Here is a 21765-nt window from a genome sequence, read left to right as displayed (position 1 = left end):
ATACTATATATAGAGAGTGTAAACTATATTAACGGTGTACTACACGCGAATACGGTAACAAAACTAGGCTACCATCTTGTAGCTTAGCTTACCTATAATGGGGTGGTACGTCCTAAACCAAGATGGCTGCCCCCATGTAGCTGGATTGCTTTTCAGTTCCCTTTTCTGACTTGAACGGTTAAGTTACGGTTTGTCAAAATGAGTTCACAGAGAGGAAATGTTGCGCGTTCACGCCCGCAGAAGTACAAGAATTCAAAGGCTTTCAAGAACAACTTGCACGATCAGAGTCAGAAGACGAAGAAGCTGAACGCCATGGTGGTGGGAGGACTGTGCCCACACTGCAAATCCGTCATCGACTGGAAGATTAAATACAAGAAGTACAAACCACTGTCTCAACCCAAGAAATGTGTCAGGTGTGAACAGAAGACTGTCAAACAGGCCTACACCATCATGTGTATGCCATGTGCAAGTAGGTAGAAGTATATGCAAGTTGCTTGCCCCTTCCTTTGTAAAAGTTAAACTTATTAGTTAATACATGTTCACCACCACAGATGTAGATTGTAAGCATAGAACTAAAAGAAATAATGGTCTCGGCCCAACTGGATTTCTTAGTGCTTTTACGTTAGCTGAGGAAACAATGGTTGTCATCATTGCTGAAAGTTAACAAGATATATGAAATACCCAAATCATTTTTTTTTCATTTACAAAAGCCACTCATAATAATATAAGTGGATGATTTTGATATGCGATATGCTTGACATCCTTTGTTGAAGTTAACTGAATCATGCTAATGGTCATGATTTTCTATCACCTCCAGGGACTGCTGGTGTGTGTGCTAAGTGTGGTAAGAGTGAGGAGGTGGTGACACCAGCCACCCTGTCTCCAGCAGAGGAGGCTGCCAGGGATGCTGAGCTCCAGCAGGAGTTGAAGTTCATGTCTGAGAGGCAGCGTAGGACCTTCATGCGCTGTGTGGAGAAGGGAGGGGATGTAGACAGAAAACCCTCAGCTGGGGATAACACAGAGGATAGTGAAGATGACAGCAGTGATGATTTAGAAGAGGAAAAGGTTCTTCAAAACCCAGACAGTGTTTCAGATGGGGATTTGGTTGCTAAAGATGGGAAAAGTACTGAAAACTCTGGAGATACAGGTCAGCAGGGCAACTTGGCAGATAGAGAAGATATGGCAGCAGGCATTGACAATGCTGTGGAAAAATGTGAACAACTTTCTATATGAAAGAGGGTAGTAACTTTGTCTATTTTTGAAGAATTTCAATCTTTTCCATCAATGTCTATTTGTGCGACCTAGAATTTTTTGCCCTTCCAGTTAATAAAAAGACAAAGTTGTCAAATGTTAAGGAAACTTTGTTATGTATGTACCAAATACTTCCAAGAATACAGAGCTTTACAATATTTCTTGGTTCCTACCTTACCATTTTGAATATGTCAATGAGCAGATAGTATTTGGCATTTTGTGGCAATTATTTAGACGTTCCTTTTCATGTAAGTGATACTATACGGTCTATACCAGACTAACTGGTTAGTGAAGTGCCATAACAATGTCATATACGAGTACATCTTTTGCCGATCTTTGTTATTTTCATTGAGGAAATACTTCATGTCAGATGCCACAAAGCCATCACATATTTAATCATTTATATAAATGCTAATAAAAAGTGTCAACAAAGGTTACAATCAAGAAAGACTTTAATCAATAATACTTTTTTTCCTTATACACATTTGTAACAGCTGATGTTTGTCATGACACTGGTAGTACCCTGCAGTACATGTACATTTTTGTTTAGCGATCTCACAAAGTCATCATTTCAAGTTTTCTGTTGATTTCTTCTTCAAGTCCAGCCAGTTCCCTCTTGGCCTCCTCTATTTTGACCCTGGCCAGGGAAATGTCCTGTAAAAGAGATGTTTTCAACTTTGACAAAGTCACCTTTAGAAAACATATTGACAACAATAATCAATGTGCTTATTGGTCTGCATGACCAATAAACCTTCACGCTTTTTGTCATCATTTTCCTTTGCTAAGTGACGAATCATATGCAGATACTTACAGGTGGCAGACTGTGGTATGAGTCCAGTTGTGCCTTGAGGTCAGCTATTTTCTCCCTTTTCTTGTCCAGTTCCTCAGCCTGATTGACCAACTTATGGTGATACAAGGAAGAATCCACTCCTGAATCTTCCAGCTGCCCCTATATGGGAAAACTTCAATGTATCATTTTTTACAATTCTTCTATAAGAGTTTTCTCAGTATGGTTGCAGCGAGGAGCAAAATGAGTTAGTCCCAGCAAAAAGCTACAAAGTCCTTCCGACCATACATTGACAGTGACTATGGCAGCACCCATCCCCAACTCCTCCAGGTCACACAACTTTGTGCAATACTGTAAATGCATTTAATTTCGCGGTAGCGGCAAAATGGACATTTCGCGGTGGATTTAATTTCGCGGTAGCGCCATCCCGCGAAATTCAATGCATTTTCAGCACTGCACTGTAGTCACGAACTGCCGTGTAAAACCCGGCGCCTCTACAAACCGCCAGTCGGAAAACACTTGCTGGTTACCCGGTATTAAAGGGTCCTATACAGACGGATAGAACAGTTTCCATGCTTTTGACTTGTTCTTGCGTGAGCCACTGTTACTGATCTAATCGTATCTACCCTCTCAATACGTAATAGTATACAGTAGTACGACCTTTGTATCATGGTGAACATACTGTACAGTACTGTAATACAGTTGGTCGTATGAAAAAATTACATGTGTGTCTTCAGTCAAGACTTCACCGTAGTAAGTATGTCAAACATTTCATTATACAGTGACAAAGACAGTAGTAGTATGTACATGGAGCGGGAAAGGGGCACCTTAGGCGGCGCCAGCAGACGAAATATTCGCGGTGGATTTAATTTCGCGGTGAAGCGGCCGCCGCGAAAACCGCGAATATTAATCCACCGCGAATATTTCTGCATTTACAGTAACTTCAGCAAGTGTAGAGAAAGCAGTATGTACCATTCTAAAGGTCTTTGGTTAAACTCAGCCGATGATATGCCTACTGCATGCAAGGCAAACACCCTTCCCACCAGGCCATTACACTGGCCAGTTCTATCCCAGAAGACTCACAGCACTTGTTACCAACTAGATAACTAAGTCATAGTTTGCTGCTCACCCTAAGTTGTCGAAGTGAGTTCCTGTACTCTGCTGCCTTGTTCTGTAAGAAGACAGCAGTCTGGGCCTTCTTTTCCAGGTCTGGACCATTCATCTTCTCTCTCTGATCCAGTGATTCTTCATCTCTGTAGAGTACATTGGGAGGAATGCAGCATACTGTATATCATACTGTATCTGTTTTAGTTTCTTAACCTGGTAGCTGTTCTTCAGTCAGGTCAAACTACATCACCATACCAGCCAGGTTTCTTAATATATTGAGTACAAATCTTCAAATTCAATGCTTTATGTACATATACAAGGAATGTTTTCTGCTTTTTTCCTAGTTGACATCTGTTTGCATTTTGCTACTTTTACTTCTCTTAGTCTTACACTTACAGCCATGTTCATAATTATGCATATTTAAGTCAGCTTTCTTTGCCCTCTCCACACCTCCCTCACCTTTGAATAGCATTGAGATGTGCCATGGCAGTTGTAGTTTTCCTAAGAAGCTCCTTACTAAGGTGCTGCTCTTCCCTACGAGAGTCTTCCACATCTAATGCTGTTTGGGAAATGTCCTTCATGGCCAACAGATAGCTGGAAATGAATGACAAAATCTGTTACAACATGAAAAAGATACTATAAACAAAATATTCTGAAGCAACTGTGTGAGTTTTGAAATCTACAAAATTGCTTGAATACGTTTTGTATTGAGTATCTCATTATCTGAATGTCTAACCTTCATCATTTTGCAAAAATATGAATGTGAAAGAACAGGAATGCTGTTGTCTGCACTCAGTAAAAGAGAACAAGGGAAAACTTCAAAACACTTGCAGTAATACATTCTCATTAAAAGCACACCTTATTCACACATCTCCACCATTATCCATTACATGTTTGCAAGTGCTTTGCTGTGAACCAAAGTCTGTTATAACATTTCATACCTTGTTGTTGATGTGTTTTTGAGTTCTAGTGTTTGGGCTGTGCCGACCAGTGTGCTAAGAGCTGTAGTCCCAGTTTTGGTCAGGCTCTCTGGTGTTAAGCCTACTGACCGAAGGGTTCTGGAAAGTCTTCTTGCTGAAAGAGAAGTGAAGAAGAATATTCACATTAGGTGCTGGTCAGTAGCTGCCGTGTTGCATAATGAGACCTTTTTGGTATCCTAGCTTCAGTCACTTGAAAGTACGTATTTTGATTTCTTTTCTGTAACTACAAAAAGTGGGAAATTTAAAATTGTATAGATTTTGTTTGCCAATTCTAATGTTTGCGTTTTTTTTCCTGAAGGTCCTGATGGTCTGCAATAGAATGCTTGTTTGTTTATTCCAAGGTGAAAATGTAGTTTTCTTGATGTTATCTAAGCACTTATCTTGGCTTCAAAGTTAATATTATTTTGAATTGGTGTGGCCTTAAGTAAAAACAAATGAGAGCAAATACAGCATATCTCAGCCATCTCTCTCCAACAATACTAGTAGACTGTTCCAAAATTGCCCATGTGCAAAAATGGAACACTTCTCCTTAAAATGACACACTTAATCCCCCAAAAAAAGAATCTTAAAAAATCTTAACATGCAAGACTGAACTCTTCCAGTGCACCACATGTACTTACTACTTGATACTTGTGCACCACATGTAGAGAGGTAAAATAGACCAGTCCAAAAACACTTCTGCTAAAAAATGGAATTTCGAATCATCGCCCATCATTACCTTCTGCATTGTACTCCTCAGCCTTCTGCCCCAGGTCCTCCAGCAGAAGTCTGGTGTCCTTGTTAACAGCCTCATTCTTACAGGCCAGGTCGTACAGGACGGTGATGGTGGTTTCATTCACCTCATACTGAGGAACTGTCTCTCCTTCAAACATCTGCTCCAACCAGTATCGTACCTGCAACATCAGGCATATATTCCACAGTTGTGATTGGGATATAACAGTTAACATTAATCAACATTTATTATTATCAAGAACATGTTTATGGATTTATTGTCAACAATGATATAATCTGTATCTTTGTTATATATGTTTCTGACTCTCTTAGTCATATATATTTTATGATATATATTATATTTATGACCTCGATGAAAGGTGGTCAGCAGGCCGATTTCAATTTTTCAGGAAGAAACAAAGGATCAAACAAATATCTACAATATCAGACCGAGGAGGTTGAAAAAGAGACTTCCTTGATCAGACAAACATTTATATGAAGCGGGAACAACAACAAAACACAAAAGAGTCTATTAAACACCTTAAATTTTACAGAGCAGCTAAAAAATGATTTTAGGCAGTTACACCGCACCGTACCGCCCATCTGGTCGAAAATGATTTGCCAAAAGACCACTCTCTCCTGCATGAAATAACGTTATTGTGCTACATTTATACACACTTTTACACCACATAAATATATTTCGTTATAGAAAAACGTATATTCATGATTTATTTAACAAAACAGAGAGAGATACCCAGCGAAAACCGACCTTACGATGTTTGTCCTGAAGCGACGCCATCTTGGTTCCTACTTGAAATTGGCGCCAAAAGGTCAAGGGTTAGAGTGCAAGGGCAGACGACGTTACGGATGGCGTGCTGGTTGGGTTCTGGTGAAATATCGGTCTTAGATACGTGATACCAGCTGTTCTTGTCTTAGATTTCATATCTGTACCAACGTAAAAGAGCTAGTTAGCTGAAAGATATGATAGGTGTTGCCGGAATCGACTGTATCCGCAAGGTGAGAACGGAACAAGTTGGTTTTGCAGACGACAAATTAAGGGGGAGGGGGGCGATTATGTGATGATTTTCTCATATGATTTGTATATGATTTGAGTGACATGTTGGGATCTGACGCAGTAGAACTGCAGCTAGAGGTCTTAGAAAAGAAGAAGAAGAGTAAAGGTCCTTTTCCCGGGGTGGGGGTGGGGAGTGTTGGATTCATTCTTCCTCTGTTTTATTATTACAAGGAGGTTAAAAAGGTGATTTTTAACCTCCTTGATTATTATTAACGTTATATAATAAAATGAGCATTTGTGCAGGGCAATAAAGAATATCACAAATTATGTTTTGCCTGTCACCTCCAGCTAATGCGGTTTGCTCATCCCTGCCTGAGAGGAGGGAGACATGTTTACCACTACAGATGGTACTCAGGTAAGTTATGTAACAAAATCGTTAAAACTCACCTGCTGTCTAGTTCACTGATATTGTACTTATATCACATCATTAACTTAACCTATGTTGTAGGTCACATCCATCATAGACATCTTATCTTTTTTTTTTGTCTCAGGGAAGTCTAGAACAGAGATCGTCGAGGCTGAGATGACCAGGTGAGAAATATGGATAATGTAAATTGTTGATTTGTTGATATGTCAACTGGGAAGAAAAGATGTAAAGGAAGAAATTAAATTTCCATTAGATATACACTTAAACACTCCTGTTCTATACACTTTCATTTGTTTCTGCCACAGAATACGGAATATAGGCATCATGGCACATATAGATGCAGGGAAAACCACCACCACAGAGAGAATGCTGTATTATACAGGCTTTACCAGAGCTTTGGGAGGTAAGGTTGAGATGTATTTATAAGAGCTTTAAGACAAGGAGACATCAACTATCACCTGTCTCAAAGTTCTAGAATTATTTCATATTATTAGTACAGTATTACTTAATGGAAATGCTATAAGGCTAGTTTATAATTTGAAAACAAAAGTATTCATCTGACACACATTTGAAGCAGCATATTTGGTTTCGACTTTCAGAAAAAAGTCAGCCTGCAGGAATTTTCTTTAGGATAGCTGAACATGACTAGAATGAAAACTTTGATTTGCTGTTGACACGCAGATGTTGATGATGGTGACACAGTGATGGATTACATGAGTCAGGAGAGACAGCGGGGTATCACTATCCAGTCTGCTGCCATCTCCTTCAACTGGAAGAACCACAGGATCAACCTCATTGATACACCTGGTGAGGCTACATGGAGTGGATGTTTGAACACAGGTGGCATGGTGGTCTTGTTGTTAGGGCTGTTATCAACTTTCTATCTTATTCTAAATGTTCTTGTTTTAAATACATAGCAGGCCACATTGTTGTGCCATTGAGAACGGCTCTTTAATCCTATTCCTCAATTGACTCAGGTAAAAACAACTACCAAGTTTTGCTTAAGGATGGCCTCTTAGATTGGGCATAAAGCTGTAGCCTCAGTGTTTGAGGAGAACTGTACCCAGACAATGTTAAAGATCCCGCTACACTTATTGACAAGAGGAGAGATCCATCCCTGTGTAAGTGGATCAAACCTTACAGTTAGGTATTATTCAGCTTGTACCTACTATGCAAAAGCTGGTACGTTAAACATGAAGGCAGTTTACCAATTATGCAAAAGAAACAAATGTAGAGTGAAGTCAAGATTCCTGTTACTTTGGATGACTGGCAGAAAAAGGAAAGTCATGAAAAAAATGATAACTCTGAACATAGAATTGTAGACACAGTATAGCCCTCACCTAACTCCATTCATTGTTGTTTGTGTATGTGTGTTTTCTTTGTTAGGCCATGTTGACTTCACAGTGGAGGTGGAACGCTCTCTCAGGGTTCTAGATGGAGCAGTGGCTGTCTTTGATGCATCAGCTGGTGTGGAAGTCAGTAACAATTAGTCTAGTTACTGTTTTACTTGTCTTAGACTGGGATCCCATTATACTTACCACTGGCTGTCCCCATTTGGCTGATTTCTTGTGGTAATGAAGCAAAAACACTAAGAGCCAGTGGTAGCTATACAGAGAATGGCTCCTATGCTATACTTGTCTTGCTAAGGAATCAAGATCTAAAATCAGGATAAACCTGCAAACCCTTTTTATTTGGTGAAAGTTCTGTCATGCCATAACTTTGGTGACATTGTGTATTTGATTGTTACTTGTTGCCGCAGGCACAAACGCTGACAGTGTGGAGACAGGCAGACAGATACTCTATCCCAAGGATTGCTTTCCTCAACAAAATGGACAAGACTGGAGCAAGGTACTAGGTTCTATTCACAGGGAGACATGGTATATAATTTGAAAATGATTAAATGGAAGACTCACATTAATATTTGATGATAGGCTCGATCTCATCCAAATTATTTTCAAAAGTGTAGCTGTCGCTGTGTCTCATTACTGCTCTTTCTCTGTGCTTGATGCTGACCTGTGTCTCATTGTTGCTCTTTTGCTGTCCTTGGTGCTGACCTGTGTTCTTTAAAAGGCTTCATCTCACACTCACTTCATATGATAAGTTGCTCTTAACCAAAAAGTACCTATCTTAATGCTGCCAATAGAATACTAGTAAGTATTGCCATCTAGGATCTGTTTTTGTTATGCAGAGGTTAGTGATTGTTCAAGAAAATATGGTGCTTCAATATTTTAACACTCTTTTGTTTCTTCTATGTTGTTCCTTGATGCAGCTTGGAGTATTCCATCAACTCAATCAGAGACAAGTTGAAGACTGTTCCTCTAGTGCTCCACGTATGTGTTGTAATAATTTCTAGTAAATTGATTATGTATATGAAGACTGGTATTTTTAAACTACAGATATTAACAATAATTTCAATTGCACAACTTTGATATGAATGATGTTGTGTTCAGCTACCCATTGGCATAGAGAAGACTTTCAATGGAATGGTGGACTTGGTGTCCATGGAGAAGTTAGCATGGACCCTTGGGCCAGGGAATGATGGGTCAGTGTACCAGACTACACTGCTGCAGGACGTGGATGATGCACAACTCCAGGAGAGAGCATTGGAGGAGAGGGCTATCCTGATAGAGCAGGTGCATTTGTGTTAGCTTTTCTGCTGGTCATGGTCATATAAATAAAAGAACTATTCTGCTTTTTCTCTTCTCCTCACAGAAAATCTCCTTACTAATTTTGTGAGCACCTTTTGCCATTTTAGTATCTGATACAAGTTTACTTTAAGGAGTTTTCCAACCCAGATGAAGAGCTGTATTGACAGTACTTGTTTTCTCCCAGTTGGCTGAACTGGATGACAAGATGGCAGATTTGTTACTCAGTGGAGATGGCACATGTGACCTGGGGTCCATTCCTGCTGAAGAAGTGAGAGAGTTATTCATTTACATGAAGTACATATTCTGTCTTAAATCTTAATGCATCTTCATTAAAAAAAAGTCATGGATATTTTCATATGTCAAGATAGTCTGTGATCCTTGCCAGCAGTTCTGTCACAGCCAAACTCATACAACAAAGTTTGGCAAATGCTACTGTAACAGTGAAGTAACCATTTGTGCAAGATAGCTAAAAGATTTTCTCCATCTACATCTCTGCAGGTCCATATGGCCTTGCAGAGAGTTACCCAAGCCCAGACTGGTGTGCCTGTGTTGTGTGGCAGTTCCCTAAAGAACAAAGGTGTCCAGCCCCTGCTGGATGCCATCATCAGGTACCTGCCTGACCCACAGGACAAGGGGAAGGAGCTGGAGTAAGTAGTCAGAACAAATCCCATCTTTTATTCTAGTAAATGATGCTGTTTAGATTTTAGTTGTACAAGACTCTGAAATGACCCAAATGGCTGGACAAGGTCCATATGCCAACTTTTAATTTGTTATGTGTTTTATATTTTACATCATGGGTCATATTTTACCTTATGTTTATATATTGATTCGCACCATATAATTATGGATCTATCACAACAATCATGTAATCTGTAGTACCACTAACAGTAACTGTAATAGTAGTAGTACAAGTAGTAGTAGTAGTAGTGGTAACAAGTATTTTATCTTACTGCTGCAGAAGTCCTTTACATCGATGGGAACTAATCAGCTAGTGTTACATGCATTTGTAATATTTTGTCTGACCCTTACATGTACATTGTACCTTTTTCCTCATGACCTCAATACAAGTGGTGAGTAAGCCGATTTGAGTTTTAAATGACTAAACAAAAACAAAGAGGCAAACTCATGCTGTATGGATATTGAGTTTGGTATCTTTCTGTCTACTAGGCAGCTGTATGAAGATAGCCTGTGTGCGTATGCATTCAAGATTACTCATCATAAGCAGCGGGGACCCCTGACCTTCCTAAGGATCTACTCAGGCACCATCACACCACAGTCCACCATCTACAATGTCAGCAGAGACTGCACGTAAGACAAAACTCAGTTCTTATCTTCAGTGTACTACATGCTATATTATGTAATTATGCCCCAAAATTTGAGTTGTGCACCTTATTTTTGTGTGAGACTGTGAACCTATTGATCACCCCTTGTTTGCTGGGGGAAAGATACATGTAAAGCCATCAGATTTATACACCCTCCCAAATCGACATAGGTAAAGAAGATAAAACATAATCATAGCATTAAGTCTTTTACCAATATGTACCAAATTTTAAATCATCATGGCCATTACTTTCCAGTCCATTCCATGTCCATTTTAGTGCAGTGAGAAAAACAAGGTGAACTGTTATCAGACTTTTTTTTCAGAGCTGTCTGGGTTGTTCATAGACTTGATATTTAGTAATTATGCCCCAAAATTCGAGTCTATGAGCAGAATATTTAAGAAAGATGAATCTGCAGTGACTGTTCAAATATAATTTTTTTGGTGGACCATATTTCTAGGTTAGGGCCTTGAACTTATTGATAACCCCTCATATTGTCTTATGTTGTACTGTAGGTCTACTGTCCTTTTTACAATTATCATAGCGATGTAAAATCAAAGTCCAGGTATCTAACAAACTCAGACGAAATTTATTCCCGCGCTGGTTGGGTCTGAAGAGAAGCTACTGTGTTCTGTTGCTACTTTTAGTAGGTCTCAAGTAGGAACATGTAACACTTTGCCTCCTACCTGATGTCCTACAGAGAACGTGTGAACAGACTACTGCTGGTGTTTGCTGATGAGTACAGAGAAATGTCCTCCATGTCTGCTGGCAACATAGCCATGGTGGTGGGGCTAAAACAGGTTTGTATGCAATTCTTTCCTTGATACCAGTTTCACTCTGTCATGTAGAGTAATGCAAAATCCTAGATAAAGTTACAGAAACAAGAATGAATGTACATATACCAAGTCACTGGATTACCATCTCTGTTATCACAGTAGAGAACTATGATATTGATTGTTAACAGTACAGTTAGTATACTTTCTTCTCTTACTCATATTTTATTATTGGTATATCTGTAGCTTTCAAAATATTGCCTTATTACGTGCTGTTTGTTGCTTTTTCAGACATACACAGGAGACACGCTTGTGTCCTCCCCATCTGCAGTGGTATCAGCCAAGAAAGTAAGAGGTCGGCTGCAGGAGGAAGGACAGTCCATATCTGTTATGGGGGACGAGGATGCCCCAGTGCTTGCAGGATTGGATGTTCCTGAACCTGTCTTCTTCTGCACAATAGAAGCACCATCAATGTCAAAACAACAGGGTATGACCAATCAGGAGAGATTGCCAATCCCTGAATATATGAAACTGGTTTACAGGATTCACCTGTTCCATACCAGTTGAACATAGCTGGATTTCATTCATAATCTCAACACCTTACAACCTGTAACTGTGTCTCATTACTGCTCTTTCTCTGTCCTTGGTGCTGACCTCTATTTCCAATACTACTCCTTCTCTGTCCTTGGTGCTGACCTCTATTTCCAATACTACTCCTTCTCTGTCCTTGGTGCTGACCTCTATTTCCAATACTACTCTTTCTCTGTCCTTGGTGCTGACTTTTGTTCTAATTGCTGCTCTTTCTCTGTCCTTGGTGCTGACCTGTGTCTCATTGTTGCTCTTTTGCTGTCCTTGGTACAGATCTATATCTCATTGCTGCTCTTTCTCTGTCCTTGGTGCAAAATGACAGTTACCACTATGTATTATATCAATAATTGTATTGTCATATTGATAATCAAATTAGCATGAAAACCTTTCTTGTTTTTTCTATTGCAATAGCCTTTCCACGATAGTGTAAAATGCACACTGATTATTGTGGATGCTGTAATATCATATACACTGTCTAGAGCTGGATGCTGCTTTGGTCAATCTTCAGAAAGAGGATCCAAGTCTACATGTCAAAATAGATCCTGAAACTGGACAGGTAAATAGTGGTGTCTTGAAGACATCATGCCCGTTTTAATCTGTCTAGCTAGGTCACTTGCATTAGTGAAAACTTTGATGATTTGAAATGGCATTGGTAAAATTTGTTTATAGAAACCACCACTTTGATTGTCAACACCCAGGTATTTTCATCTCTTGGGGAACTTCATCTATGGTCAATTATGAAATATATATGGCTGAGGTAAATATGCATGTGTTTTGTAATTGCAGTAACTGAATGTCCAAGTCATTTCCTTGAAGCAGCTCCCTCAGAAGATGTGTTAGTGATTTATGTTATATTTGTGCGTAGACTGTTTTATCAGGGATGGGTGAACTGCACCTGGAGATCATACATGACAGGATCTTAAAGGAGTACAACCTGGAGACTCACCTGGGGCCTCTACAGGTAGCCTACAGGGAGACAGTGGGTGGCACGGCTCAGGAAACAGGTGTGTACTCCTGCTCTGTTACACACCCTTTCCACTAGATGCTGCTGCAACAGGAGAGTGACCAAGGAGTGCTCAACAAATCTCATAGATATAACTAAATAGTTTACCCTTTGTGAATTTTCTTTTGAGTCACACTTTAACATCTTGCATCATATTCCAAATATGAAATCAAGTGTTACACAAATTCAATTTTGGTTGTCGTACAGTCACTCAGCAATCGCAATCAAGTGGGCCCTGATAGGGATCAGTTTGCATACCACTGAAAACTGTTATTCATAGTGCATGTACGTAAACTTGGGTTTACTTCCTTCTGCATGTGCTTGCATCTTTGGCTGCAAACTCTCTCCACTCTGTGTGGTGTTTGGCAATGTGCAACAAGGAGTCAAACATGACAAAGAAGACCATCTAGGGGACTGATAGAGTTTGGTATATGTGGGCAGTTGGTCACATTACATAAAACTCTCAATGCTTGTTTCAATGGGATGAATTATCAGAGGACCCACCAAAACGTGATGACATTGCTCAGGTGGTCCTTATGTCAAGGTGGTGACTTGTACAGGTTTAACTGTATATGTACAGTGAGGCCGTATCAAGGACAGAATCTCACACCTACTCAAGAACAGATCTACCCATTGTAGATTGTCCACAAATAGCCTTGGTTTCCTCCCCAGTGACTGTGGACCGGGTTCTTGGTGCCCAGAAGCACCATGCTGTAGTGACTGTCTCCGTACAGCCAGAGGAGGCAGATGGCCCGACAAGGGATGTTGCAGTATACTTTGGACTAGACAGAAGGAAAGTGAACAAGGATGTTCTAACAGCAGTGAAAACTGGCATTGCATCATCTTGTACCCAAGGTAAGGAGCGTGATGTTTTTTTTAGAAGGGCATATCAGCTAAATGTAATCTCTTATCCATTCTCCAGGAATAGAATGTAATTGGTACTAATACCTACTGATACTTGTTCTAACAGATGTATGATAACATACAAAAATATGGTGATGCTTCTATCTGTATGTGCCTGTAGGTCCCTTGTTAGGCTATCCTGTGGTGGGTGCAAAGGTGACTGTAGAGTCCATCGAGGTTGGCCCAGGGACATCTCTGGCAATGGTGTCAGCATGTGCAGCACAGGCAACACAGAAGGTAGGGCATTCTACAGTTCCTAGTGTACTCCAGTCTTGCATTGTCATTTGCCATGTTCAGGCCATGCTGTTATAGGATCTTTACAATTGTGTGCTTTGTATTACTTGCATGCCTACTGCTTTCAGACTTTCTGAAAAAGGAGGAACTTTCATGGATGAACCTTCTATCATTTCAGGTTTTAAAGAAGAGTGGTGGGAAAATATTAGAACCAATGATGGTGCTGGAGGTAAAGCTGTCTTGTATTACAAAATTCCAAGCAATTTTATGTATAAAATGTATTTACCATAAAATATATATTAAAATTATACACTATTAGAAGCATACATGTATTGGACAATGGTTCATATAGATTTAAATGAAACTTCTGGCATTCTGAATGATACCATTCATATCTATACTACTGTAGTTGAAGTCCCTGACATGATGTCGTGCCCTTCCCATAGTTTACAAGACATAATGCAATGCACTTCCCTTTTACAAGACTTAGTAATGATTGTTTCATTCGATTTCCCTGTTCCCTTGGACTTTCCCTTTCAATTATAACAGAATACTAGTATAATTCTGCTGTCATTTGCAAACTCGATATCCAACTACGTGTGAATATTCTACTATCAGATCACCACAGATGAAAGCCACATGCGGTCCGTTCTGGCCGACCTTTCCCAGAGGCGTGGTCGTGTGACAGAGGTTCAGAGTCGGGCAGAGACCAGGGTGGTAAAGGCAGAGGCACCGCTAGCAGAACTCATGGTAAGGTCTATCACGTGCCAACCATTGCCTCCCCATCTGTGTGCATAGTCATCTGTGATTGGGAGTTTGCCTGCTAGTCTCCACTAACCATCTTTTCAATTAGAAAAAGTAAAGTTGGGAAAGTTCTGCTGGCTTTGATCAGAGTAATTCTCAGCTGGAAGCTATGTAAGCCGAAAATAAGTTGCCATTTTTTGGCCATTGAAAGAGAAATTCTCCTCAACAGTCTGGTAGATGTGATGAGCTGATTGTTGAAAATATTAATGCTGTATCCTTTACAATGCAGGGCTACTCCACAGCAATACGAACTGTGACCTCTGGACAGGCGACATTCACCATGGAGCTGTTCAGCTATGAGGAGATGACCTCACTGGACCAGAACAGACTCCTCAAGAAAATGACAACTTTCAATGTTGAAGGATCTTGACAAAAGTCATTTTCCTGAAGGGGGATGTCCCTGTAGCTCAACTAGTAGCAGCCTCACAGCTGAACTTCTGGTTCTAATTAGTGGATGACTGGGCGACTGCCACTCAATCCTGGGAAGGGCATCCCAGGTGCAGCTGTACCTGTCTTTTAGAAGGGATATAAAATGGCGGTTCTGCCTTCCCTGTAAAGATATACCCTTCCACTAAACAGCAAAGAAACTTGCTGCCGTACGTACATATACCACTTGGCACTACAAGGGTCTGAACAAAGGAATGGACATTATCCTGAAATTAATTTTATTGCCATGTGGACTGCTTGTTGTAGACCACACATAGTGAGTAAATTAGATGATTCTGCAAAGATTTTACCATACAAAAAGTGGAATTGAAGAGTGTAATCTCATCTCTTTTGCATATCAATTCTTAGTTATGATATAAAATCTGGTCTCCAACAAGATCTACATGTACTAAGTTGGAGTCACTGACGAAGGATAATGGATGTCATCTGACACGTCTGACCATTTCCAAAATCATATCCAGTTGCTTGAGTAATTGCTATTTGACATTGAACCATAATTATACAAAACAATTATCATATAATCAATTACACCATCATCATTAAGCACAGCTTTCATTGGTAATTTACTGACATGCACAAAGAAATACTTATGACACATTCATTACAGTGTGTTGCAGAGACATTTGTACAATGATTGCATCATTAAAGACATAAAATTGTACTGACTGTCTATTGACTGTCTGTGATGTTTCTCAATATCCACACGATTAAATACTAGCTGCTCCATCATACAAAAATTTCAACATTCAAGACTTCAAATTTGTCTGCCATGAAAGTAATGACTTTAAATTTATCAAATATTGCAGTGGGCACAAAATGTGATTGTTCATATACATATTCTTCTGATCCTACTAAAACATTAGATTTATAATGTATCTGATCATATAGTGAAATATTGAGTCTATCATTTTTCAATTCTTGTTTCTGCAATCTGCAGCAAAGATGCTCGCTCTCTTTATTGAGTTGTATTCAGTCATATTCAAACTGGCAGAATCCTGGATGGAGGGGTTCAGCATTCAGTCCTCTCCTGCAATAAAAAAGAAAGCAATCAAGGAAGTGAATTATGTTGAACATGTACCTTCCAGCATAAGTTGAAAAGACATGTACTGAGAATCAGCAGTGATCATTGTATCATTATTATTATCATGCCTTTGTGTAAAGAAGACATCTGTAGGGTAGGTATAATGTACTTCTGTTGGACCAGAGCTAGAAACTCTGCCTCTGGTGAGCTTTTTGGTACTGTCTTAATCTGTATCTTTGTAACAAGGAAAGATTTGATGCCAAAAGGCTATCAAAGCAGGGACACCCACCTGACCATCCGACATCTCTGCTCGTCCATCCTTACGGTTGCATCTGCCATGTTTTTCACATCCTTGTTGCTCCACAGCCGCTCAGCGACAGCACTGGCCCTAGGCCTGGGAGGGAGATAGGGGGTACTATAAGTATTTATCATGTCATTTGAGTATGAACTAAACTCATATGGATGAACGTCATGTTACATTGTAAAACTAACTATGAAGGACAACATTAAGCCCAAATCATAACACCAGCTACATGTTATGCTATATATTAGGGTAGAGACTCCAATCTGGTTGAATCGGCAATTCTGACGGTAGAGATGCTGATTGGAGTTTCAGTTGAGGGAGACTCTGATCGGGATAACTACCAGCAAAATTGCCGAACCTACCGGTAGAAATCACAAACGGTGTGTCTGTCAACAGAAACATTCCGATCAGAGTCTGTCAACAGAAACTCCCAACTAGATCTACCCTGACAGCATAGTACAAAGAGATATACATTTTTGTACTTAGTTATATGTACATTCTATGTCACAGCAATTGGACTTTAGTTCTGTCTCAATCTTACATTCTAGTTCAAGAACTTGACAGGACAAAGTCAAATTAACTGCAAGAACAGGTTGACATGAAGTGTGCACTGACCAGAGCCTGGCAATCAGGTTTGTGCCATCCACATACTCTCCCCACATGCAGGCCTCTCCACCAATCACCAAGTCTTTCTGGGCTTGTGTACCTGTATAAAAAAAAAAAAGATATCAAGTCAGCATATAATTGAGAGCTTTATCTACTTGTGTCATTCAAGCATCCAGTCACTGAAGAAGTGACATGGGCTACATTGGTCTGGGTGACAGACTGAAGGAAAGTTTGTAACACTCAAGAGCTATGAAGCCCCAGATGTGTTACTGAGGGATAACTGCAGTACAAAAGATGGTGTTAGCTGAGGAATGAATCCAGTCTATTTACACATGTGTTGCTTAAAGGCATACTACGGGATTTTTGAACAAAACAAAAAGTAGCTTTTCCTACTTTTTCTTTACATTGTTAGCTCAATCAACCCTATAGCATTGCATACCAATATTCATGGAGAGATGCTGCGACATCAATGCACCACATTATGATGTATAAAAATTGTGATCTTCCAAGAAACAGATGGGCACAGGCTGGTTACTGCCTCTGTGTGTTGTTGTTTCTTGCTTATCAGCCTGGCTTCCCAGTGGGGGGCCAGTTGACAGTTCCTCTGAGTACAGTAGACTAGCTTTCTGTACAAGGTTTCTTGCAGTTTTGAAGGGAATATGACCTTAGCTTGTTGATATCCTACAAAATAGACTAATAAGTTCATGATTATATGCTATTTTAGAATGATTAGATATAGGTGTTTCCAAAGAAGATCTCCATTGTGTTCTTTATCTGCAGTCTGCCATGCATGTGCTAACTGATTACCCCACCCCGGGGGACCTACCGGTGGCAAGCAAGACCTGGAGGGTCTAACTTGGGGGGACACAAGGTTACAGGGTGCCTAGAGCGGAATGTTTGTAGGCTAATCCTTTACGTTGCAAACGTGAAATAATCACACAAAAGTGTCAAAAAGTGACAAAAAGTAGTAGTAAATCTGATGTTTCTTAATTCTAGAATATTTCAAATTTGAGCGCAAAAAACTGCGTAGTATGCCTTTAAGATCTTTGTGCACATTTGAACAATTTTGTTTTTTTGCTTCTCAGTTCTCGGAGAGCTGGACTTAATGCAGGTCATTAATCTGAACAGATGACAAAAGGGATATGATGACATAAAAACTACTAACAAAATTCTTGATTTAACAGATGGCGTTTGTTTTTCCTCAGCCCAAAACAAAAGAGACATTTACATTGACATTTACAATGCATCACGCTGGCGAATATCGGTGAGGTGGGCATTAACTATTCGTTTAAAGTTCCCAAAACAAAAGAGTATTAGATTTAATCTATTCAATCCTTCTAACCACATTTGTCTTCTAAAATCCGTCCATTTTGGGGTTCTTTTTTTATGGGGCTGACCTTGTTTTTCCACACATTTAAGTCGTCTGAGGCATTATAATCAAAATTAAGTGACCTTACTTCATTGCAGAAAATTAAAGGTATAAGTAATAGTGGACTAATTTTGAAAATGATAAGAATCACTGATGTCCCGATGACAGATGCCCGGAATGCCTTGATCAGAGTCAGACACCTGGCCACCCAGCATCTGTGCATGGAATCTGAATGGTATGTAAATAGCGATTACTTCTCCTTTCTCTCTGTTATTGCAGGCAAATCATTTCTGGAATTTTCTGCTGCCGTACACTTCCAATGGCCAAATTCGAATTACAAATAGCTTGTTTTAATTGTAACGGAATTGGAGACAAGCGAAAAAGAAACGAAGTTTTTACATGGCTGTCCGACAAACCTTATGAAATCATTTGCCTACAGAAAACACACAATAAGACTAACGATGAATATGTATGGGCCTCCGAATGGGGAGGCTCCATTGTTTTCTGCCACGGAACAAGCAATAGTAAAGGTGTCATGATACTATTTAAGAAAGGTTTAGACTACACAATCAACGATAAAAAACTCGATGAAATGGGCCGATGGATGGTGCTTGATATAACGATAGAAGAATTCAGATTCTGCATAGTTAATGCTTATGGTCCCAATTCGGACGATCCTGATTTTTTTGAGGAAATGGAGAGAAGTATCGAAGCAGTAGATGTCTCCTATGAGAACCTTGTAATAGTCGGTGACTTTAATACAGCTCTTGATCCCAAAATGGATCGAGCAGGGCAGAGGGTGTTCGATTACCACCCCTACGCACGAGAGAAGATTCATGACATAATGAGTACGTTCAACCTGTTAGATATTTGGAGATTTCGAAATCAAAATTCTACCCGCTATTCTTGGCGACGCAAAAAACAAGCAAGCAGAATAGACTACTTCTTGATTTCCTTCTCTCTGTTGTCCAAAGTATCTAAAACAATAATAGCTGATCGTCTAAGATCAGATCACAACCTCATAGCTTTGTCACTGGTTATATCTAATTATCCTCGGGGAAAAGGTTATTGGAAACTAAACACATCATTATTGTCAAACCCTAAGTATCTTAAAGAAACCGAAAACTTTATTGATGATTTTTTAAGTCACAATACAGGTTCGGCAGATCCTCAGGTGGTGTGGGATACGTTTAAATGCTGTGTGCGGGGTCATACAATTAAATATTCGTCATGGAAAAAAAGGCAATACATTGCGAAAGAACAAGAAATTATAGCAGAGATAGACAAATTAAAAACCCAACTAGACCAGGACACTTCCCCATCTCCCCAAATTCTTGAAAATTACGAGTGTAAGCAAAAAGAATTGGAAAGGATTTATTGTGAAAAGACGGGGAGACTAAGATTCTTATCAAGGTGTAAATGGATGGAATCAGGGGAACGTTGCTCGAAATATTTCCTAAACTTGGAACATAGAAATTATGCAAGGAAAAATATCTTGAAGTTAAGAAATACTGATGGACATATTTACACCGATCCTGCCGATATTGTTAAAATAGAAACTGAGTATTTCTATGCGCTCTATTCGTTCCAAGAAACTCCTGATCCTCTTACGGAGGAATTGTGTGAAGACTTCTTCCCTGGTGACTATCCTAAACGTCTGTCTGATGTTCAGAGTCAAGAATGTGAGGGCCTTATTTCAGAAGTTGAATTAAAAAATGCGATTAAGTCTTTTAAAAAAGGAAAAACACCAGGACAAGATGGCATCCCTGTAGAATTCTACGATGTATTTTTTGAGCACATAAAATCTCCTATGTTAGATTGCTTAAATCATGCATACAAACAAGGTCAGCTTTCAGGAACTCAGAGAGAGGGAGTAATATCATTACTTTTAAAGAAAGATTCGAACGGTAAAGATAAAGACCCATCCATATTAACGAACTGGCGCCCCTTAACTTTATTAACATGTGATGTTCGGATTCTGTCCAAATGTTTAGCGAAGAGAATGTGTAAAGTGCTACATAACATTATAGAAAGTGACCAGACCGGTTTTATGCAGAAACGATACATTGGAGATGGCATTCGCAGAATCTTGGAGATCATTGAAAAATATGAAGAAGAGAATTTACCAGGAATAATTTTTGTAACCGACTATGAAAAGGCATTTGACCGCATTAGGTGGGACTTTATCTTAAGGGCATTGCAGTTCTTCAACTTTGGAAACTCCTTTGTCAAATGGGTGCAAGTTCTTTATAGCAATATCTCTAGTAGGATTGTCAATTATGGAAATTTGTCAGAACCTTTCCAGCCCCAGAGAGGGGTAAGACAAGGATGCCCTCTTTCACCCTATCTTTTTATTGTGACTGTCGAATTACTAGCTATTAGAATCAGGAGTAACACAAACATCAAAGGTCTCGTAACAAATGAGATAGAAACAAAATTGGCCCAGTATGCTGATGACACAAATTTTGCATTAGAACCTACACCTGTCTCACTGAACGCATTAACCAGTGATCTAAATCACTTCAGTAAACTCTCGGGCCTTACACCCAATTATGGAAAGTGTAATATAATTAGAATCGGGTCCCTTAAAGGCACTGATTTTAGATTTCCATGTCAATACCCAGTGGATTGGACTGATGGACCATTTGATATGCTAGGAACACATGTTCCAATAAGAATGAATGAAATAGTTTCTATTAATTGTACTAAATGTCTTATGAAGCTTGACTCCTCATTACAGCCATGGAGGGGTAGATTGTTATCATTGTACGGAAAAATTGCAATAATTAACTCTTTGGTAGTGTCCCTTTTTGCTCACATGTTCCTTGTTCTACCCTCACCAGACCATACATTTTTTCAACAGTACGAAAGAAGAATATTTAAATTCATTTGGAACAATGGTCCGGAGAGGCTGAAGAGAAAGGTATTACATAAGTCACGTGATTGTGGAGTATTAGGACTTATTAATTTATGTGCATTTAACGCTTCATTGAAGGCATCATGGGTACCAAAACTATATCATAATACTCATTGGTTTTGCTCTAAGCTTCTGTCAAACACACATGTTGTCTTTGAAAAAGGGTTATTTCCATTTATTCAAATAGATAATGACGTAATGAAAATTGACATGTTTCTTAAGCTAGAGTTCCATTGTGTTAGTGTATTTTTCAGAGATGTACTATCAGCTTGGCTGGCATTCCAGTTTAACCCCCCCGAGACTGAATCACAATCACATGTCCTGTGGTATAACTCGAATTTTAAGATAAACCATAAACCTTTCTTATGGCAGGATATGCTAGACCACTGTATTTTGTTTGTTCATGATGTGTTAGATGGTGATAAAAAAATGTTGTCATATAAAGAATTAGGTTTGAAATTTAATGTAATTACTTCAGAATTTGTTTACAATGGATTGATATCAGTAGTTTCACAGTTCTGCAAATCAGAATACAGCAATGTAATTAATGA

The 21765-nt window shown here is 39.3% G+C and overlaps 4 protein-coding genes across 5 annotated transcripts in view; 2 read left to right on the top strand and 2 right to left on the bottom strand.

The window, feature by feature from the left end:
• Positions 1-84: 84 nt before the first annotated feature.
• On the top strand, positions 85-1725 carry LOC118409849 (uncharacterized protein C9orf85 homolog). Its single transcript, XM_035811213.1, has 2 exons — positions 85-469; positions 818-1725. Exons 1-2 carry the CDS (start codon positions 199-201, stop codon positions 1231-1233), a joined length of 687 nt encoding a protein of 228 aa, XP_035667106.1. The 5' UTR covers positions 85-198; the 3' UTR covers positions 1234-1725.
• LOC118409846 (HAUS augmin-like complex subunit 1) lies at positions 1718-5751 on the bottom strand. Its single transcript, XM_035811209.1, has 7 exons — positions 5606-5751; positions 4844-5018; positions 4087-4219; positions 3605-3739; positions 3168-3291; positions 2063-2200; positions 1718-1905 (listed from the first exon to the last, which is right to left on the bottom strand). Exons 1-7 carry the CDS (start codon positions 5633-5635, stop codon positions 1807-1809), a joined length of 834 nt encoding a protein of 277 aa, XP_035667102.1. The 5' UTR covers positions 5636-5751; the 3' UTR covers positions 1718-1806.
• On the top strand, positions 5696-15658 carry LOC118409827 (ribosome-releasing factor 2, mitochondrial-like). Its single transcript, XM_035811174.1, has 21 exons — positions 5696-5853; positions 6200-6266; positions 6403-6442; positions 6584-6681; positions 6960-7085; positions 7665-7753; positions 8038-8126; positions 8548-8608; positions 8729-8911; positions 9111-9194; positions 9425-9573; positions 10094-10234; positions 10946-11045; positions 11310-11505; positions 12086-12162; positions 12472-12610; positions 13282-13464; positions 13634-13749; positions 13925-13975; positions 14365-14496; positions 14780-15658. Exons 1-21 carry the CDS (start codon positions 5818-5820, stop codon positions 14918-14920), a joined length of 2298 nt encoding a protein of 765 aa, XP_035667067.1. The 5' UTR covers positions 5696-5817; the 3' UTR covers positions 14921-15658.
• Positions 15202-21765, bottom strand: part of LOC118409832 (beta-hexosaminidase subunit alpha-like) — a 17259-nt gene continuing 10695 nt past the window's right edge. The window contains exons 11-13 of one of the 2 annotated variants that reach the window (XM_035811185.1): positions 16938-17028; positions 16308-16412; positions 15202-16024 (exon numbers count right to left, since the gene is read on the bottom strand). In XM_035811185.1, coding sequence (XP_035667078.1) covers positions 15967-16024; positions 16308-16412; positions 16938-17028 — 254 coding nt within the window. In that variant the 3' untranslated portion in view covers positions 15202-15966. The remainder of the gene's footprint in view (positions 16025-16307; positions 16413-16937; positions 17029-21765) is intronic. The other variant, XM_035811184.1, reaches the window with a different exon arrangement.

This window comes from Branchiostoma floridae, chromosome 2 (assembly GCF_000003815.2).
Source record: "Branchiostoma floridae strain S238N-H82 chromosome 2, Bfl_VNyyK, whole genome shotgun sequence".
Taxonomy (NCBI): Eukaryota; Metazoa; Chordata; class Leptocardii; order Amphioxiformes; family Branchiostomatidae; genus Branchiostoma; species Branchiostoma floridae.
This window is presented reverse-complemented; position numbering and strand designations above follow the sequence as displayed.

Bases quoted from the DNA above. Each gene is read 5' to 3' on its own strand.
- LOC118409849 (XM_035811213.1), top strand. From the start codon at position 199: ATGAGTTCACAGAGAGGAAATGTTGCGCGTTCACGCCCGCAGAAGTAC. The intron at 470-817 runs GTAGGTAGAAGT...TATCACCTCCAG, and splicing joins CATGTGTATGCCATGTGCAA to GGACTGCTGGTGTGTGTGCT.
- LOC118409846 (XM_035811209.1), bottom strand. From the start codon at position 5,635: ATGGCGTCGCTTCAGGACAAACATCGTAAG. The intron at 4,220-4,843 runs GTAATGATGGGC...CTTCTCTTTCAG, and splicing joins TGAGGAGTACAATGCAGAAG to CAAGAAGACTTTCCAGAACC. The intron at 1,906-2,062 runs GTAAGTATCTGC...TCTCTTTTACAG, and splicing joins CATACCACAGTCTGCCACCT to GACATTTCCCTGGCCAGGGT.
- LOC118409827 (XM_035811174.1), top strand. From the start codon at position 5,818: ATGATAGGTGTTGCCGGAATCGACTGTATCCGCAAG. The intron at 6,443-6,583 runs GTGAGAAATATG...TTTCTGCCACAG, and splicing joins GTCGAGGCTGAGATGACCAG to AATACGGAATATAGGCATCA. The intron at 13,465-13,633 runs GTAAGGAGCGTG...ATGTGCCTGTAG, and splicing joins TGCATCATCTTGTACCCAAG to GTCCCTTGTTAGGCTATCCT.